The 16,643-nt window shown below is 56.5% G+C and overlaps 6 protein-coding genes across 6 annotated transcripts; 3 read left to right on the forward strand and 3 right to left on the reverse strand.

Moving 5' to 3' along the window:
- Positions 1–23: 23 nt before the first annotated feature.
- Positions 24–1,839, reverse strand: BZA70DRAFT_272629 (WD40-repeat-containing domain protein). Its single transcript, XM_064911696.1, has 3 exons — positions 1,140–1,839; positions 833–1,081; positions 24–772 (listed from the first exon to the last, which is right to left on the reverse strand). Exons 1-3 carry the CDS (start codon positions 1,461–1,463, stop codon positions 125–127), a joined length of 1,221 nt encoding a protein of 406 aa, XP_064771008.1. The 5' UTR covers positions 1,464–1,839; the 3' UTR covers positions 24–124.
- Positions 1,840–1,989: 150 nt separating this feature from the next.
- On the forward strand, positions 1,990–6,014 carry BZA70DRAFT_234017 (uncharacterized protein; the record flags this gene model as incomplete). The annotated part of the gene is made up of 5 exons (XM_064910282.1): positions 1,990–2,318; positions 2,544–4,474; positions 4,895–5,368; positions 5,545–5,754; positions 5,815–6,014. The coding sequence occupies 5 exons, from the start codon at positions 1,990–1,992 to the stop codon at positions 6,012–6,014; spliced, it is 3,144 nt and encodes a 1,047-aa protein (XP_064771009.1).
- Positions 6,015–7,584: 1,570 nt separating this feature from the next.
- On the forward strand, positions 7,585–9,295 carry BZA70DRAFT_287306 (permease for cytosine/purines, uracil, thiamine, allantoin-domain-containing protein; the record flags this gene model as incomplete). The annotated part of the gene is made up of 2 exons (XM_064913938.1): positions 7,585–7,681; positions 7,737–9,295. 2 exons carry the CDS (start codon positions 7,585–7,587, stop codon positions 9,293–9,295), a joined length of 1,656 nt encoding a protein of 551 aa, XP_064771010.1.
- Positions 9,296–9,736: 441 nt separating this feature from the next.
- On the reverse strand, positions 9,737–11,299 carry BZA70DRAFT_272636 (uncharacterized protein). The gene is given in 2 exon segments (XM_064911697.1): positions 9,737–11,000; positions 11,013–11,299. The coding sequence occupies 2 exon segments, from the start codon at positions 11,229–11,231 to the stop codon at positions 9,981–9,983; spliced, it is 1,239 nt and encodes a 412-aa protein (XP_064771011.1). The 5' UTR covers positions 11,232–11,299; the 3' UTR covers positions 9,737–9,980.
- A 536-nt stretch (positions 11,300–11,835) lies between these two features.
- Positions 11,836–14,910, forward strand: BZA70DRAFT_287308 (putative transcription factor; the record flags this gene model as incomplete). The annotated part of the gene is made up of 3 exons (XM_064913939.1): positions 11,836–11,994; positions 12,253–14,173; positions 14,225–14,910. 3 exons carry the CDS (start codon positions 11,836–11,838, stop codon positions 14,908–14,910), a joined length of 2,766 nt encoding a protein of 921 aa, XP_064771012.1.
- A 547-nt stretch (positions 14,911–15,457) lies between these two features.
- Positions 15,458–16,188, reverse strand: BZA70DRAFT_298418 (Cu,Zn superoxide dismutase; the record flags this gene model as incomplete). The annotated part of the gene is made up of 3 exons (XM_064914606.1): positions 15,458–15,480; positions 15,542–15,970; positions 16,176–16,188. 3 exons carry the CDS (start codon positions 16,186–16,188, stop codon positions 15,458–15,460), a joined length of 465 nt encoding a protein of 154 aa, XP_064771013.1.
- Positions 16,189–16,643: the final 455 nt, after the last annotated feature.

Consider the following 16,643-nt stretch of genomic DNA (forward strand, 5'->3'; position numbering starts at 1 on the left):
TTAATAGTGGATTTACGCTCATAACTGTTAACCACAAATACATTCATTAATAAATCATTAGATAACATCCCAAAACGCTCTGAACTAAATAAAACAGCTGTAGTTTTTACGAGGACAATGTTGTCTACTTGTATCCCATCCTCACGGCCTGCAGTCCACGGCCTGCGATCGCCCCGATCCACTCCCCGTTCGCACTCCACGTCAGATTATTCACCTCCGCGTTCTCGGTATACGCGAACGCGATATCAGGCCGGTTCGACGACACGTCCCAGACCAGCACCTGGCAGTCGTCCGAGCACGTCGCGATAGCGTTGCGCTGCTTGGGCGCCCACTCCACGGCGTTGATGTTGCCCATGTGCGCGTCCAGCTCGATGACCGGAGTGCCAGGTGAGCGGATGTCGAGCACATGAACGACGTTAGAGTCGATCGAGAATGTGGCGAGCATGTTTGGGTCTCGGCTGTTTGTGCTGATGCGCAGCAGTGGTGGTGGGTTCACCGGTTCGTAGATGATGGTCGAGTGCTCGAGACTGCGCAGGTCAAACACTCGCACTGAGCCGTCGGCGCCGACCGAGGCAAACACGTCCGCGCTCCCGGTCGTGAACCGGGCGTCAAACACTTCTTTGTCGTGCGCAATAAGTTGTGTCTTTGCTGTGGATGTGTTGAGATCCCAGATCGTGCACGTCGTATCGATCGAAGACGTGATCACCAGTGAGTTGTCGGTCGCGTTCCAGTCCAGACTTGTCAGAGGGGCAGTGTAATCAGATTTCGTTTTCTATAAATCCACAGTCAGCACCGGCTTTCATTAAATGAAAGCAGGATCAGGTCATCTCACGTTGGCCAACAGCGAACTCTGCCGCAGCGTCATTGTCTCGGGGTTATATTCCCATATCCGCAAGAAATCACCCGCGGTCGCCAGTCGCTCTATGTTTCCGCCCATCGCGCGGCCCGCAAATGGGTCCCATCGTACGCGGGTGCAGGGGTACACGACTGCGGACTCGGCGGTTTTGTTAAGCTCCAGCGACGGGATCTGCTGGCCGTTGGCTTGGGTTTCTGCTACCGGTGTTGGCTGGAGGATTTGTATCTACTGAATGTTAGTAGGGGTAGATATATGAGTAGAAGTAGAGAGATGAAACTCTCACTCTATTATTTGAGTCCTCTGTGCATGTCGCGACTGCAATGCGCCCTGGTCCACGCTGGAAGGCGCTGGTGGACCAATCGACGGCATAAAGAGGCCAATGCGATTCAAAGTAAGCGCCGCGACGAGGGGTAGCAGAGGCAGTTGTCTGTCGAGAGCCACCACTACTGCTGTTGCTCATGGCAGAAGCAAGAAGACCAGAGCCAGAGACGCTGGCGGAGGAGGGAATCGCGGAGGCTGACGCGGGTCCAGAGGATCGCGGCATGCCTACGGGGGGCTGTGTGAGGATCGAGAACGAGGAGCGTTTGGTGAGCGATGGTTGCGCCATGGTGGTGCTGTGTGTAGTGATGCTGCTGAGGTGTAGTGATGCTGTTGAGGGTGCAGTGAAGATCGCGATGCAATGTGCAGCGAGGAGCAGCAAGAGCGCGCTGGATCACTAGATCACCTGGGCGAACGCGTGCAGAGGCTCGTGAAGAGTCAACAGAGGTGGTGAAGTGTCAGATGGACAATGAGTACTAGACAGTTTTCAACTGATGCCTGAACAAAATCGGTCAGAGCTGAGTAGATATACAGTATTAATATGCAATACAACTACAATATTCAACAGTTCAATATATCTGGCGATGTTCGCTGAGCAGTCAGTGCTGACACCACAAGGCCCTCGTAATATGACTAATCTCTCACCTAATCATTCTAGAAGGCGGCGATGATCAGCTGGGAGCGCGGCAATCTGGCAGGTGCTCGGCGCCAATCCAGAAGGATTAACTGACTTTTTCCGCTCTGCTCCTCCTCCTCCTCCGCTGCTCGTCTCTTCACCACTTCCTATCGCCAAAAGCAATGCTGATCCGGACACAATGACCCCGCCTGGCAGAGCGACCTTCTCCATATTCGCGCCCCTCGACGGCGACGAAGACTCCTCTTCCTCCGCCACCGCGGTCCCGTCCGTCCCTCCCTCCGCCCACCGCCAGACCCCGCGTCCCTCCACTCTGCCCTCGACGGCCACCGCCAGGAAGGAGAACTATGTCATCGAGCACCAGAAAGCCTGCGCGTCGTTCCCGTATGAGACTTCTTCGCTTGGGCCGCAGGACTCGTGGACGCCCAGCTTCATGTCGTATTACTCAATGGCCATGATAGCGCCCTTTCCTTCCATGCTCATATACGGGCCCGAACTGGTGCTTATATAGTATGTCTTTTCCTCTTTCTTGCACTCTCTGTGTGTACTTGTTGTTTGTATGCAGAGTATCTTGTTCTGCAGTCTTTGTTCTGCCCGTGTGGATCCCGCACGTACACCCTCATTGCTCCCAACTCGCTGGCGATATCACCTCTGTTCTCCACACTTGTTCACTGCATCTCCACACACACACCTACCCAACTCTATCTAACCTCTCCTCTTCCTCTCTCTTTTTAGCAACGCGGAATTCGGACACGTCCTCGGTCTCGACCCCGGCATCTACTTCGGCCGCTCCTTCTCTGAACTCTGGGTCGGCTCCGATCTCAACTTTGAACTCTCCGAGGCCCTGCGAACATGCACCACCACCGGCCGCTCCGTCACAAAAGAGAACCTCCTCTGCTTTGTCACAAACCCCGACACCTTCTCCGAAGGCGGCATGAACAAAGAAGCCTATCTCACTTGGAAACTCACCCCCGTCACCGAGGCTGATGGCACCATATCTGGCGTGTTCGCCTCCGTCCAAGATACCACAGACGCCGTTCTTTACGAACGCCGCATGCAGGTCCTCAAAGAACTCTACGACGCCACCGGATCTGCTGAAGTCCTCGACGTCTTCTATACCCAATCAGTCTCCGTCCTCCGTCGCGCCTGCGCCGAAGACATCGCTCTCTTCGGTCTCTATGTTCTCGACTCTGGTACTGCCAAAACCCTTCGCTATCGTTGCGGGTTCGGCCTTCGAAACTTCCCAGATCGGATATCGTTCAGTCCAGAGCAGGAGCTGTTCGAGCAAGCTATCTTAGATTCCAGCTTATCTGCCGTCTACATCACCGCAATGGCCGACGGCTTCAGAAACTACATTGAATACGATCCAGCTCGGGGCTGGAGCGAGGAAATCATTGAACTCGTGTTTCTGCCCGTCATGCGCGACAACAACTCCGTCGTGGGCGTCGCAGTCATCGGACTAAATCCCCGGCGACCATTCGACGAGCCCTACGAACTCTTTCTCGAACTCCTCGGTCGCCAGCTCGCAACCGGTATCGACAACCTTCGACATCTTGAAGAAGCTTCAGACAAGCTGAGCTGGGAAGTCACGCTCAGCACGCGCAAACGTCAAGAACTCGAGCAACTTTTACAGGAAAAGACAAAGCAGCTGCAAATCAGCGAGGGCCGATTCAGTCGTATGGCGAAAATTCTCCCCGCCGGACTCTTTCTCGCCTCGCCCGAGGGCGAGGTCATGTACGCCAACGACGCTTGGTACAAGCTATCGTCCTACCCCAAAGACGGCAACCCGTCGTTCTGGATCAAGGCCGTACATCCCGGCGACCGGGCGCTCGTGCGCGAGAGCTGGCGTCGCGTGATGCTCGGCAAGTCCGAGCGGATCGAATTCCGCTGGGCGCACCGGCCGGGCGAGGTGTCGAAAGTCGAACGGTGGTGCGCAAGCGCTGTCTCGGCGGAGTTTGATAGCGAGACCGGTAAGCTTTCGACGCTGACGGGCGTCTGGACCGACATCACCGAGCGGAAACAGTCGGAGGCGTTACAGCGGCAACGCGCTGACGACGCTGTGGAGAGGAAACGGCAGCAGGAGTATTTCATCGACGCGATTTCGCACGAGATGCGGAATCCGCTGAGCGCAATCATGCAAAGCATCGACGTTGCGTCTGAGAGGCTCAAGTCGCTCGAGTGGATGATTGAGGACAGTTTCGATAGAGGCAGCACTCTGTTTGATGCGCAGGCGTTTAAAGACGGCATGGCTGAAACCACCGAGGCACTGGGGATGATGGATCTTTGTACAAGCCATCTGAATCGGATCATCACAGATACAATCGATCTGAGTAAGATGGAGTCTGGACTGTTCCCGGTCAATCCTGTTTCATGCCAGCCGGTGACTGTCGTGAGAGAGGTCTTGAAGATGCACGAGCACGAGTTGAAGAATATGGCTATAGACTACAGTATTGAGATTGGGGAGAACTTTAGAGAGATTGGGATCAACACAGTACTTATGGATCCCTTGCGCGTGCGACAGGTTTTGATCAACCTGATCTTGAACGCCATGAAAGTGCTTTCTTCTTGGGAAAACGAGAAGAAGCTGATTATCAAACTGGACGCGTCGCTCACAAAGCCGACGTTCCAGTCCCACAACAACGCGTCGTTTTATCTGCAGCATCCAGGTGTAAACCACGAAAGCACAGCGAACTTTGCAAAGCTGCTGTCGCAGTCACCCACGAAGAAGCCGGCGGCGGCAGCGGTCAGTACCCTTGTGTCGTCGGTGTCGTCGCCTTCGTTATCGTCGATTACGTCGCGGTCGGGCTCGAGTTTGGAGTTTTCTATGTCCACCCTGATGCCTCCCGGGTCGGCTATGACAGCAACCGCGACAGCATCAAACAATGGCGCTGGTAAGAGCAATCTCAGTCTCCCGCACTCAATCCGGCCCACGGCCTCTTACGCAGCGCTGGCTGCTGCGCTTTCCACTTCTCCTTCAGCGGTTCCGCGGTCGCCGCCTCGGACAATGATGCTAGATAGCATGGCTAGCAATCCGTCGATGGCAACGCTAGCGTCGGCGACGGCGTCGACCGCAGGCGGCGCGACAGCAGTAGCCGAAGCCACGGAGCGGAGAAACTCGTCTGCGAATGTGGTGTATCTGCTATTTTCGGTCAAAGACACGGGATCCGGTATGGACCCTGAGCAGCTCGCGACCGCGTTCCAGCGGTTCACGTCGCATTTCGCGCCGCGGACACATGTGCACTATGGAGGCACGGGTCTGGGACTGTACGTTTCGCGCAAGTTGGTTGAGAATCAAGGAGGCGAGATCATGGCGGAGACGAAGAAAGACCATGGCTCGGAGTTTGTGTTTTACATCAAGGCGCACATGAAAGAGCAAGACGAGGACGACACCGATCTGGCGGATATAACCGAGAGCGTTACGCTCGACGAGGAAGATGACGAAGGTCGGTTTTCGCGGTCGCGGATCCGGAGCTCGGAAAGCAAGTTTTTGACGACGGCGTCGTCGTCGATGACTAGTATGTCTAGTATACGGATGAGCCGGTCGAATCGGTCGAGCTTGAGTATACCTGGCACGGTGGCTGTGGATGGACAGGCGCGGACTGCGTCGTGCTCTTCTACGGCGTCTTTTTCGTCGTCGTTGTCGGGGGAAACGATTGGCAAGAAGAAGATTCTGATTGTTGAGGTGGGTGTTGCTATTGCTGTCTTTGATTTTTGTTGTGAACGGTTTACTAACGAGTTGTGCAGGACAATATAATCAACCAGAAACTACTAAACCGACAATTCATCAACGCCGGCTTTGCGACAGTCATAGCAAACCATGGACAAGAAGCCGTCGACATCGTGATGTCGGGCGAAGACCCGGATTGCTGTATTATGGACTACGAGATGCCAGTAATGGACGGCTTCACGGCCGTGTCGAAGATCCGCGAGCTCGAGCGGCAGAATAGTATCCCCGGAGCAGGAGACGATACCGACCATGACAGCGACGAGGACAGCTCTGGGGGAGAAAAGAAACGGAGAAGACGAAGGAGACATGGTCGGTTGCCGATTATTGCGCTCTCGGCGAATACGCGACAGGTGCACTTTGATAGAATGCTCGCCGCGGGATCGGATCGATATGTGACTAAACCTTTCAGTTTTCCAAAGCTGGTGGAGGTGGTTAATGAGTTGCTCCATGCCTCATCAGGCGAGCGGACGCAGGGATGAGACATTAGGACTCCTACCAAGAGGGCTGAAGAGTGTTTTTTTTGTGTGTTTAGAGATTTGTTCATGTACATTTTTTCCTGCTGCTGTTTTTTTGTGATTAGTTGGCGCTGCGTGAAGATACATATACATATAGATGAGTATGGGATTACTTTTGAGAATTGTCATCTGCTTGGTTCTTTCTTTTGTTTGCTCCCTTTTGTTTTTTTTCCAATTCGATACTCCGCGCTATCCTCGCTGGCGTCTTGCATTATTACTTTGCATATATTTATTTAGTGTTATAAGTGTTTATACATAGATTAATTGACTAATTACGGGAAGAAAAAAAAAAATGAGGTGCCCTGCCGTGCTGGAAATATGATATAACAAAGACGCAGACGAACAGCGAGATCTTGAGCCAGAGGTGGGTAAAATTAGTAGTTAAGTGGGCTGCCCTTCTGCAGCTCTGCGTTTGAGTTTGCCACTGCTTTCCACTCTTTTTGCTAAATTACTCTTGTCTGTGTTTGCTATCCTCATCTCGTCTAGTATGACTTCTTCCGACCTGAATGTCCGCTTCAAGTTCTCTGCGGGCAACCGCAGCCAGAGCACGGCGGCACCGCCCAAATGAAAATAGGTTGCGGGAAATGAAAAAATGAATCATCACACACGGCGGTGATTTGGGAATCCTGTTTTAAGGTTAGAAGAAAGCAGCAGCAGCTCTTCGGTGGCTCGCAGCCACCCGGACGCCACCACCATCACCTATTGTCTTGTCTCTTGGATGATGCAATTTTTTTTTGTTTCCTACTTTCTGCTCGAATCATCTCGTTTTAGAGAGCGTTGCTGGCTCGTTTGCGTAGATTCAAAAAGGCTGGGTGGACATGCAGACGCGGGCCGGGGCCCGATGACACCTTCGGCGGGCGCCATGGTGTAGGCCCCGTTTATTTTTATTTTTTGTAGTACTTTTGTGCAACGGTCGTGTAACTAAACTATACTAGACAACTAAGCGGAATAACGATGTCTTCACACATAGCCACTCCTCTGGCTGTGTATATTGAGCAGTACTGTAGGTTACTCGAACCGGGCTTATCCGTGGTCCGTTCGTGAGGTCAGAATTGTAAAGAGTCAGAGAGGTTGGTGCTGTAAATCCACGTGCGTTCGCGCAAGATGCACGAATGGTCTGAGCTGGCGCACAGTACACGAACCCCCGGTCTTTTGCAGCTCACGACCGCCGCTGAATGCGGCAAGTGAGGAGAGGTGAGGTGAGGCAAATAAAGACAAAATTCAGCAAGCAAGCAGAGAGAGCGGGTGCCCGCGCCGACGGACAGGGTGCGAAACGCCCGCGAGCTAGTGACGAACCTCTGTTCTCAGCAAGCGAGCTGGTCTCTTCTGCTGTCGCAAACCTTTTTTTGTTACCTCTTTTACAGCAGTGCTCCCCACTGATCCACTTTTCTCGTGTTCTTTGTTCCTGATTTTTTTTATCTTCCGCTTATCCTCCTCCTCCTCCCTCCTCTTCGTCCCTCTCTCGTCGCTCGCTTTGGGTATTGATTCGCATGCTTCGTTGCTTGTCGTAGTTGATATTGTTCTTTGATTCGACATGACGCTATATCAACCTCCCTCGGACGGCTTCTGGACAAGACTAGACCGCCGTCTTCGAGTATCCGAGTACGCCCAAGACAGATCAAGCAACCATGGTAGATATATCCTCTGCATACTATCTCAAACCTGCTCGTCACTAACACTGCTCAGATCTCGACCCTGTGCCTCCCGCCGAACGCACCTGGACCGGTCTCGACTTCACAACCTACTGGATCTCCGACAACTTCTCCCCGCAAGGCTGGCGCAAGGTCGCCTCGCTGGTGACGATAGGCATGTCCTGGCGCACCGCGCTCATCAACGTCGCGATCTCCGACATCGTCGTCGGCGCGGTTGTCACCGCAAACGGCTACTGTGGCGCGCGCTACCGCGTGCCGTTCGCGATCCAGTCCCGCGTCTCGTTCGGGTACTATATGAGTTGGCTGCCGATTCTGCTGCGCTGTATCGTCGGCATCTTTTGGTACGGCATCGCGGCTTATACGGGCGGCGAGTGCGTGCGGTCGATGCTGTACGCGATCTGGCCGTCGTTTAGGAACCTCAAGAACCAGCTGCCGGAGAGTGCAAATATTGATACGCAGATGATGATCTCGTACTTTATCTACTGGCTCTCGATCTTACCCCTGCACTACGTGCACATCTCCAAGATCCGCTGGCTGTTCACGCTCAAGTCGATCACGCTCCCGATCGTCGGCTTCGGCATCATGGGCTGGACAATCAAGCACGCGGGGACGGGAAACAACTCGCTCTGGAGCCAGGGCAACACCGTCCACGGCTCGGCCTTCAGCTGGGTGTTTATGCAGGGCCTGTACTCCAACATTGGCGGCTGGGCCACGCTCGGCATGAACTCGCCAGACTTTACGCGGTACGCCAAGCGGCCGCGCGACTCGCTCTGGATGCTGATCGCGCTGCCGGCGTCCGCCACGCTGATTGCGTTCTTTGGCGTCGTCAGCGCGGCGGGCTCGATCACGCTCTATGGATCCGTGCTCTGGGATCCGCTGCTGTTTATCGACAAGTGGACTTCTGCCGGTGGCCGCGCGGCCGCGTTCTTCTGCGCGCTCGGGTTCTACTTTGCGCAGGCGACCAACAACATCTCTGCAAACTCGATCTCGGCCGCAAACGACCTCAACTGCCTGTTCCCGCGGTACATCAACATCCGCCGCGGCCAGTTCATCGTCTCCGTGCTGGGCACGTGGGCGCTCACGCCCTGGAACGTGCTCACCTCGGCCACCAGTTTCCTGTCGTTCATGTCCGGCACCGCCGTCTGGCTCGCTCCGCTCTGCGGCATCCTCATCTCGGATTTTTACCTCGTGCACCGCCGGCGCTACGACGTCTGGCAGATGTACGACTCGCGCGGAATATACAGATACAACAAGTTCGGCACGAACTTTGTCGCGCTCGCGGCGTTCACGATCGGTTGGGCGCCGCTGCTGCCGGGGCTGCTGCCGAAGGTAAACTCGAACATCACGGTCCCGGTCGGGGTCGAGAGGCTTTACTACTGCGGGTACTTTTACGGGTTCTTGTCTGCGGCGGGAAGTTACTGGTTGCTGAGTATGGTGTTTCCGGCGCGGAGGACGATGCTCAAGCGGGGGGTGTTTCCGGACGACGAGCCGTATGTTGTCCGGGACGAGGGTGAGGACGAGATCGACGATGAGAACCGGCCGAGCTCGACGGAGGGCACGGTTGAGTGCGAGGAGAAGAAGCAGGATCTGTAAAGTAGAGATAATGTAATCAATAGTGTTCTATAACTCCAGCAGCGTCCACAACATAGGCTTCAGCATGCCGCAGCCCGCAAGGCTCATCTCATCACGAGCTTCCCTGGAGCCCTAAGCCTCCCGAAGAGCGGCGGCTGCGGCGTGCGGCAACCCCGGGGCCGGCGGCGGGTGCCTCTCGTCGACGAGCCTCATTGCTCGCGGTTGTCTTATTCACAGGCTGAGCTTCTGGCGGGGGACGGGAGGGCATCAAGTAGTCGCGCGCGGGACAGCAGAAGTTGGCGATGGAGGAGCGGATTCGGTGTTTACCAGCGGACGGGCGCCGGTGGGCCGGGTTCTGCTGCGGTGCTGACTTATCGCGGGCCGACGACAGTTTTCGATTGGCTGCGGGCTGTGGCGGGGCTGGACTGGACCTGGCTTGATTGTAGCGCACCGCGGGGGATGGTTTGGATAGAGACTGTATTATTCGTTGTTGTCATCATCGCATGTGACTGAATATAAAAGGACTTGTACGGAAAGATCAAGAAAATAAAAAGACCCAAATAATACACACGGTAGTTGTCAACCGGAAGAAAATAGGAAAAGAAACTAGAAGAAAGAGAAAAAACTGCCAAACACAAAAGTAATAGACTACTATCGACTACAAAACTACACAAAACATAAACCACAGAAGATAAACGACAGTCAATCACTGTATCGGCTCGCCTTCGATCTTCTTCCACTCGGTCGGCTGCACCGAGTCCGCGCACTTTTCGCAGTGCTCGACAAAAACGCGCGGGCTGGCAAACATCTTCTGACACAGCCGGCACCAGCCCGCGTCCGAGTCCTTGAGCTGGACAAAATGCACAAGTCGCAGATGGCGCTTGAGCACGTCAAGACGGTTGAAGGCGCCGCCGTTGCGGTGGCAGGTCGGGTCCGTACGCCAGTACGGACAGTGGAAGTTGGGCGAGTAGTGCGATCGCAGATGGCGACGCTGATCAGAGTGGCGCGCAAAGGTCCACTTGCATCCCACGTGCGGGCACTTGTACGGCCGCGACGCTGACGGCGTCTGGCCTGAGGACGCACCCGGCGAGCCCGGCTGCTGCGAGTGCGAGTGCGCGACGTTTGCGCCCGCCACCGCCGCGGCGTTGGAGTCGCCGCGCGACGAGACGACGGGCTGGGCACCGACCCCGACGGACTTTTGGTAGGCGCGCAGGTCGCGGCGCGTGGGTGGGGTCGAGGGATGTCCGCTCGGCATGGGGATGTACTCGCCTTTGTATTCTGCGTTTGCGTTCGCGGCCGAGCGCACTGGGTTGGCCGGGATGACGACGCCGACGGTCGAGCCGCCGGTGAGCGCGGGGTCGGTCGGCGGCTGCATCTGCTGCATATGAGAGTGGTATTGCTGCTGCTGCTGTTGTTGTTGCTGCTGTTGCTGGGTCTGCTGCTGCTGGGCCTGCTGCTGGTTCTGGTAGTCGACCTGCTGCATTGTTGGCAAGGGCGGGAGCGCGAGCTGCGGCGAGACCGGCGAGGGAGAGTAGGCAAAGGCGTTTGCGGACTGCGGAGCAGCGGCAGAAGAGTAGGCAGCAGAGGAAGAGGCAGGCGAGAGGAGCTGCGTGTCTATGGGAGGGTTGGCGGCGTTTGCGTAGACGGAGGGTTGTTGTTGTTGCTGCTGCTGCTGCGTCTGCTGCTGTTGTTGTTGTTGCTGTTGCTGCTGCTGTTGCTGCTGCTGTTGCTGCTGCTGCTGCTGCTGCCCAGACGAGTCTGAGAGCAGATCAGCGATAGAAGTGCGGTTGCGGGCCCGCGTAGTAGAGCGGTGGCCGGCGGACTCGTCGTCGGGCATGACGATGCGCGGCAGTGGGCCGTGGGCGCCCTGGGCGGCGGCTTGAGGCTGGGCGGACTGGGTCTGGCGGTCGAGGTCGAGGAGGGCAATGGCGCCCTGGTACTCGCTACTGAGGGCCATTACTGTTTGAGGAAGAGGGAGGAAGAGGCAGCGGTGCTGGGGAGGCGGAGGAGGTGTGGGGAAGAGGAGGCGGGAGGGAAGGAAGGAAGAAGAGCGAGCGACGAGGACGAGCGAAGGACGGCGGCGGCCAGAACTCTATTTTGTTACCCGGACGGATCCAGGCAGCTCTGCGGGGTGCTTCCGGGAGCAGCTGAGATGTGTCTGCTAAGTGAACAGGCTGCGGTCTGTTATAAGTTCTACTTCACCGCAAATCCCTACTCTCATCTCCCCGAGGCCTCCAAACAGACCAAATCCCGGCTCTTCTCGCTCTGGCCGCAAGCACTGCGGCAACCCGCCCAATCCGAGCCGCGCGCGCAGCCGCATCGCTCGCACAGAATAAAATAATCCCGTGAGGCGTGGTGGGGATTTGTAATGACTCTTATTGTAGTTAGTAAGCGTGATTAGTAATAATAACTACACCTGATGACTACGCCGAGACAGTCTCCTCGTGGCCTCTCCTCAGTATTCTGCAATTGTTCTCTCGCAACTGCTTTCTTCCTCTTCTTCTCCTCCTCCTCTTCTCTTCTCAGTCTCTTCTCCTCTCAATTCCCCCTACTGCCTCCTCATGACCCTCTTTGCCGCTAAAGTAAAGGCAGCCCTCTCCGGCGACACCCTCGTCCTCACCCCAGCCCGTCCGCCTCAGCCGGGAAAGGCTCCCTCTGAGCGCATCCTCGCCTTAGCATACGTCTCTGCTCCCCGTATTCGCCGTGACGAACCTGATGAGGTATCTTCTTTTTCTTTTTCTTCTTTAATCTATTCTTCTCTTCCTTTCCTCTCTCTTCCTCTCCTCTCTCGCGTGCAGTTCGGCGCAGATCAGATTTTAAACATGACGTCGACGAGCTCATTGTGAGCAAATTTACCTGCTCTCAACCCCGACCACTGCTCAGCGCCTTCCTCCTCTCCTCTCCTCTCCTCTCCTTCTCTTCTTCTCTCTTCTTCATCTTCTTCTTCTTCTTCTCTACTCACACAGTCTACTCTCCAGCCCTTCGCCTTCCAGTCGCGTGAACACCTCCGTCTCCTCCTCGTCGGCCAGGTCGTCCAGTGCGAAGTCCTCTACACCGTCCCCTCCTCCAACCGCGAATACGGCGTCGTCTACCTCACCGATCCCGATGGCTCCCGCTCAAACGTAGCCGAAAACCTCATCTCCTCCGGCACCGTCCGCGTCCGCGACCGCGGCGGCAAGCCCGACGCCGCCGCCGAGCAAAACGATCTCCTCGACCGCTACCGTGCCCTCGAATCCGCCGCCGCTGAGGCCGCCTTCGGCGTCCACTCCTCCCAGATCGAATCCTTCCAGACCCTCAGCGAGATCCCCGCAGACTTTGTCGCTACTTACAAGGGCAAGTCCCTCGAAGCCATCGTCGAGCGCATCTTCAACGGCGACCGCATCCTCGCCCGCATCGTCCTCCCGGGCCTGCATATCCAAGTCCCGCTCCTGCTCGCCGGCATTCGCGCGCCCCGCTCCTCGCCCTCGAACCCTGACTCGCCCGACAATGCCGAACCCTACGGCGACATCGCAAAGCTCTACGTCGAGGCTCGTCTTCTCCAGCGCTCCGTCACTGTAGAGGTCCTCGGCGCGTCCCAGCAGGGCGCGCTCATTGCCGTCGTGCGCCATCCCGCTGGTGTCATCGCTGAAAAGCTCCTCGAAGCTGGTCTCGCCTCCGTCTCGGACTGGCAGTCAAACATCCTCGGCGCCGCCGCAATGGGCACCCTCCGTACCGCCGAGCGCACCGCACGCGCAAAGGGCCTCAATATCTGGCACGGCACCACCGTCGCGGCCTCTTCTTCCTCTGCTGGCTCGGGCTCCGACAAATCCTACTCGGCCGTCGTCGCCCGCATCATCTCCGCCGACACCCTCGTGGTCCGCAACGCGAAGACCAACGACGAGAAAGTCGTCCAGCTCGCGAGTGTGCGCGGCCCGCGCGCAAGCGATCCCAAGCAGCAGTCCTACGTGGCTGCCGCGCGCGAGTTTGTCCGCAAGCTCGCCATCGGCAAGCACGTCAAGGTGACGCTGCTGCACACGCGGCCCAAGTCCGACAACTTTGACGAGCGCGACATTGTCACTGTCGAGCTCGCCAAGGCGCCGGCTGGCCACTCTTCTCCTGATCTCGCGACGATCGTCGTCGAGGCCGGCTACGCGACCGTCATCCGTCACCGCAAGGGCGAGGTCGACGACCGCTCCCCGATCTGGGACGAGCTTCTCGAGAAGGAAGGTGCCGCAATCAAAGCCAAGGCCGGCTTCCACTCCGGCGTCGCCCTTCCCCCCGACCGCGTCGTCAACGCGTCCGAGTCGAACGCGCGCGCCGCCGCCTTCCTGCCTTCGCTGCAGCGCCAGAAGCGTGTGCCTGCCATCGTCGAGTTTGTAAACACCGGCAGCAGACTGCGCCTGCTTCTCCCTCGCGAGAACGCGCGGATCAAGTTCATTCTTGCCGGCATCACGACGCCGCGCGTTGCGATGGCCAACTCGTCAGAGAAATCCGAGCCGTTTGGCGACGAGGCCAGAGAGTTTTCCGCGCGCAGACTGCTGCAGCGCGATGTCGAGATCGATGTCACGCACGCGGACCACTCCGGTGGCTTCTTTGGCTTGCTCCATGTTCCCGGCACCAAGGACACATTCGCCAAGGCGCTGCTCGAAGAGGGTCTTGCAACCTTTGACGAGTACTCTGCGCAGGAGGCCGGTGTCGCGAGCCAGTTCCGCGCGGCCGAGGAGGTTGCTACGCAGGCCAAGAAGGGCATCTGGAAGGAGGATAAGGGAAAGGCTAAGGCTGCCGTTGCTGCTCCTGTCGCTGCTCCTGTCGCTGCTGCCGCTGCCGTGGCTTCTGGACCTAGTAATAAGGAGTATCTCAACATTGCGGTCACGCATGTTGCCGATGATGGATCCTTCTCTTATGTCATTTTGAACGACTGTAAGTGTCCTTACTTGAATTCAAATCATGCTCCTGCTAACACCACTTTAGCCCTGACCAAGCTTAAGAGCCTGACCTCGACCTTGTCATCCACCGCCCCAGCTCCGCTCGCAAACGCCCGTCCCCGCGTCGGCGACCTCGTGAGCTACATCCTTCCCGAGACCACGCTCCCCGCGCGCTTCAAAGTCGCCTCGCTCGACATCCCCAAGAAGCAAGCCTCGCTAGTCTCGATCGACTTTGGCACAAAAGTCCCCGCCGCCCCGTTTGCCAAGCTCCGCGCCCTGCCGCCGTCCTGCTCGCCCGCCACCTCCGGCGTTCCCGCGCTCGCGCGCCCGGGCGTCCTGCGCATCGTCAAGTTCCCCGAGTTTGCGGACGAATACCTCGACGACGCCGTCACGGTCTTTTACGACCTCGTCTGGACCGCGCCCGAGGTCCTCGTGTCCTCCGCGCCCGGCACCGTCAAGCGCCTTGTCGCCGTCACCGACGGCACCAGCAACGCCGACGGCGTGCCGACCATCGAGCTCGTCGACGCGGCGGCGATGGATAAGAGCATCAACGCGCGCCTGGCCGAGGACGGATGGGTGTACGTGCCGAGCGACAAGGCGCTCAGACGGTCGCCTGAGCGGGTCGTTATTGGCTCTGATACTCTTTCTGAGCTCCGACGCGCTGCTGAGGCGGCAAAGTTGGAGAGGAAGGGTATCTGGGAGTACGGCGACGCCACTCCTGATGACGAGTAGAAAACTGCTTCTACTACTACTGCAGAGAAATAAAAGAAAAGTTTTGTTTGATTTCCAATACTGCATACCAAATCATTTGTCTTCCATCCTGTTTCAATCCACCATGTTTTATTGTCTTCACTTCTCGATGATTTGATCATGATCAGAAAAAAAATTTCTGTACGTTGCAAGAAAAAGTTTTCAAAAATTGGTTTCCGTTTTTATTTTGTCATTGCAGTTTTGATCGTACAGCAACTGTTATCATTCTATACATATTACGACCTTTTTGTACATCACTTTGAATTAGAATCTGTTATGTTTTTGACACCCCTATCCTTTGGTTCCTTTCAGTACTCAACTGCTCACTCCTCCTCAACTTCGCATGGCTCGCTCTCGAATAAGGTACGCTGCTCTTACTATTTTCTACTCACTACAATGCAAGCTACGTGAAATTATTTGAATTGAAAGAATATATTTGCAGCAAGTACAAAGACAGCTATCATTCAAATGAGAAAGGACGAATCAGATCGTGCCTTTTATCGTTTCAGATAATTGATTGAGAAACGATTTAAGCGGAAATGCCGATGACACCTAGGAAGGAGAAGGTCAGTATTTTTATTCATGAATTGAAAAGAAGGTTATGATGACATACCGCAGGCGGGACGGGGACCAGCGTTACCGGTCTTGAGGGAGTCGGGGTGACCGCCCTTGCCCAAGTCATCAACACCACCGTGGACGACGACGGTGCGGCCGAGGATGGACTGGGGACCGATCAAAGTGAGGAGCGAGTCCTCGGTGGAGCCGACCGCGTTTCCGGCAGCGTCGGTGGAGATGTTGCCGAGATCGCCGGCGTGGCGGGCCTCGTCGGTGGGAGCACCGTGAGTCTTGCCGAAGGGGTTGAAGTGGCCGCCGGCGGAGGTGCAGCCGTTGGTGTTGTCACCAAACTCGTGGACGTGGAAGCCGCGGAGAGCGTTGGCATCGTTGCCCTTGATGTCCCAGGAGATCTTGGTGGGAGCACCTTCGGCGGTCTGCTCGAAGGTAACAGTGCCGGAGACGGTGGAGTCTCCGCGAACGACAGCGACTGGGGAGAGATGATGTTAGTGGGTTGTTGCAACTATGTCTGAGTTACGATTGAGATCAGGGCGTGGACGCAGAGGGGATGAAGATGGAGGGAGCGAGATCGCGAGCAGCCGAAATCAATCCGGTCACCGCGAGGACAGTGCAGCAGAAGAAGACAGACAATTGCATCAATCCGCGCCTGATCGGAAAAGAGGAAGAACACATACCAGCCTTGACCATTTTGAATGCGATTATAGAGAGATTGAGAAGAGCGGATGGATGTGGAAGCTGGAGAAGAGCGCGAGAGGGTGGTGGAAAGGAAAGAAAGAGTGGGCGGGGCAGAGAACGAGGAAGAACCGTCTCCGGGCTGCTGCTGATAAACCGAGTGCCGCCCGTTGTTTTAGATGCGGTTCCAACTGTCGCGCGGCCGTGTGCATTGGCTGTGGGGTAGCCGGGTTTAGGGCCAGAGCCCGGTCGAGTATGGGCCGCGGGCGAATTAGAGAGCGATGATGTCATCTGCCTGCTGTGCCTGCTGCTGGTTGTTGGTGGTTGTTGAGTGTTGTTGGTTTTGGTTGGAGTTGGTGGGTGATTTGTCGTGGAGTTGAGAGCGGTTGGAGCGGGTGCGGGCGGAGCATCGATGGGAACAGGCCGAGGGCGGTGCTATTCCACTGTCTTCTACATCGACGATGTGCTGC

This window comes from Myxozyma melibiosi, assembly GCF_037950935.1.
Source record: "Myxozyma melibiosi strain Phaff 52-87 chromosome Unknown BZA70scaffold_1, whole genome shotgun sequence".
Classification (NCBI taxonomy): domain Eukaryota; kingdom Fungi; phylum Ascomycota; class Lipomycetes; order Lipomycetales; family Lipomycetaceae; genus Myxozyma; species Myxozyma melibiosi.

Coding starts and splice junctions, on each gene's coding strand:
- BZA70DRAFT_272636 (XM_064911697.1), bottom strand. CDS start 11,231: ATGGCCCTCAGTAGCGAGTACCAGGGCGCCATTGCCCTCCTCGACCTC.
- BZA70DRAFT_272629 (XM_064911696.1), bottom strand. CDS start 1,463: ATGGCGCAACCATCGCTCACCAAACGCTCCTCGTTCTCGATCCTCACA. Junction 1,082..1,139: donor CAGAGGACTCAAATAATAGA/GTGAGAGTTTCA, acceptor AACATTCAGTAG/ATACAAATCCTCCAGCCAAC. Junction 773..832: donor AGAGTTCGCTGTTGGCCAAC/GTGAGATGACCT, acceptor GTGGATTTATAG/AAAACGAAATCTGATTACAC.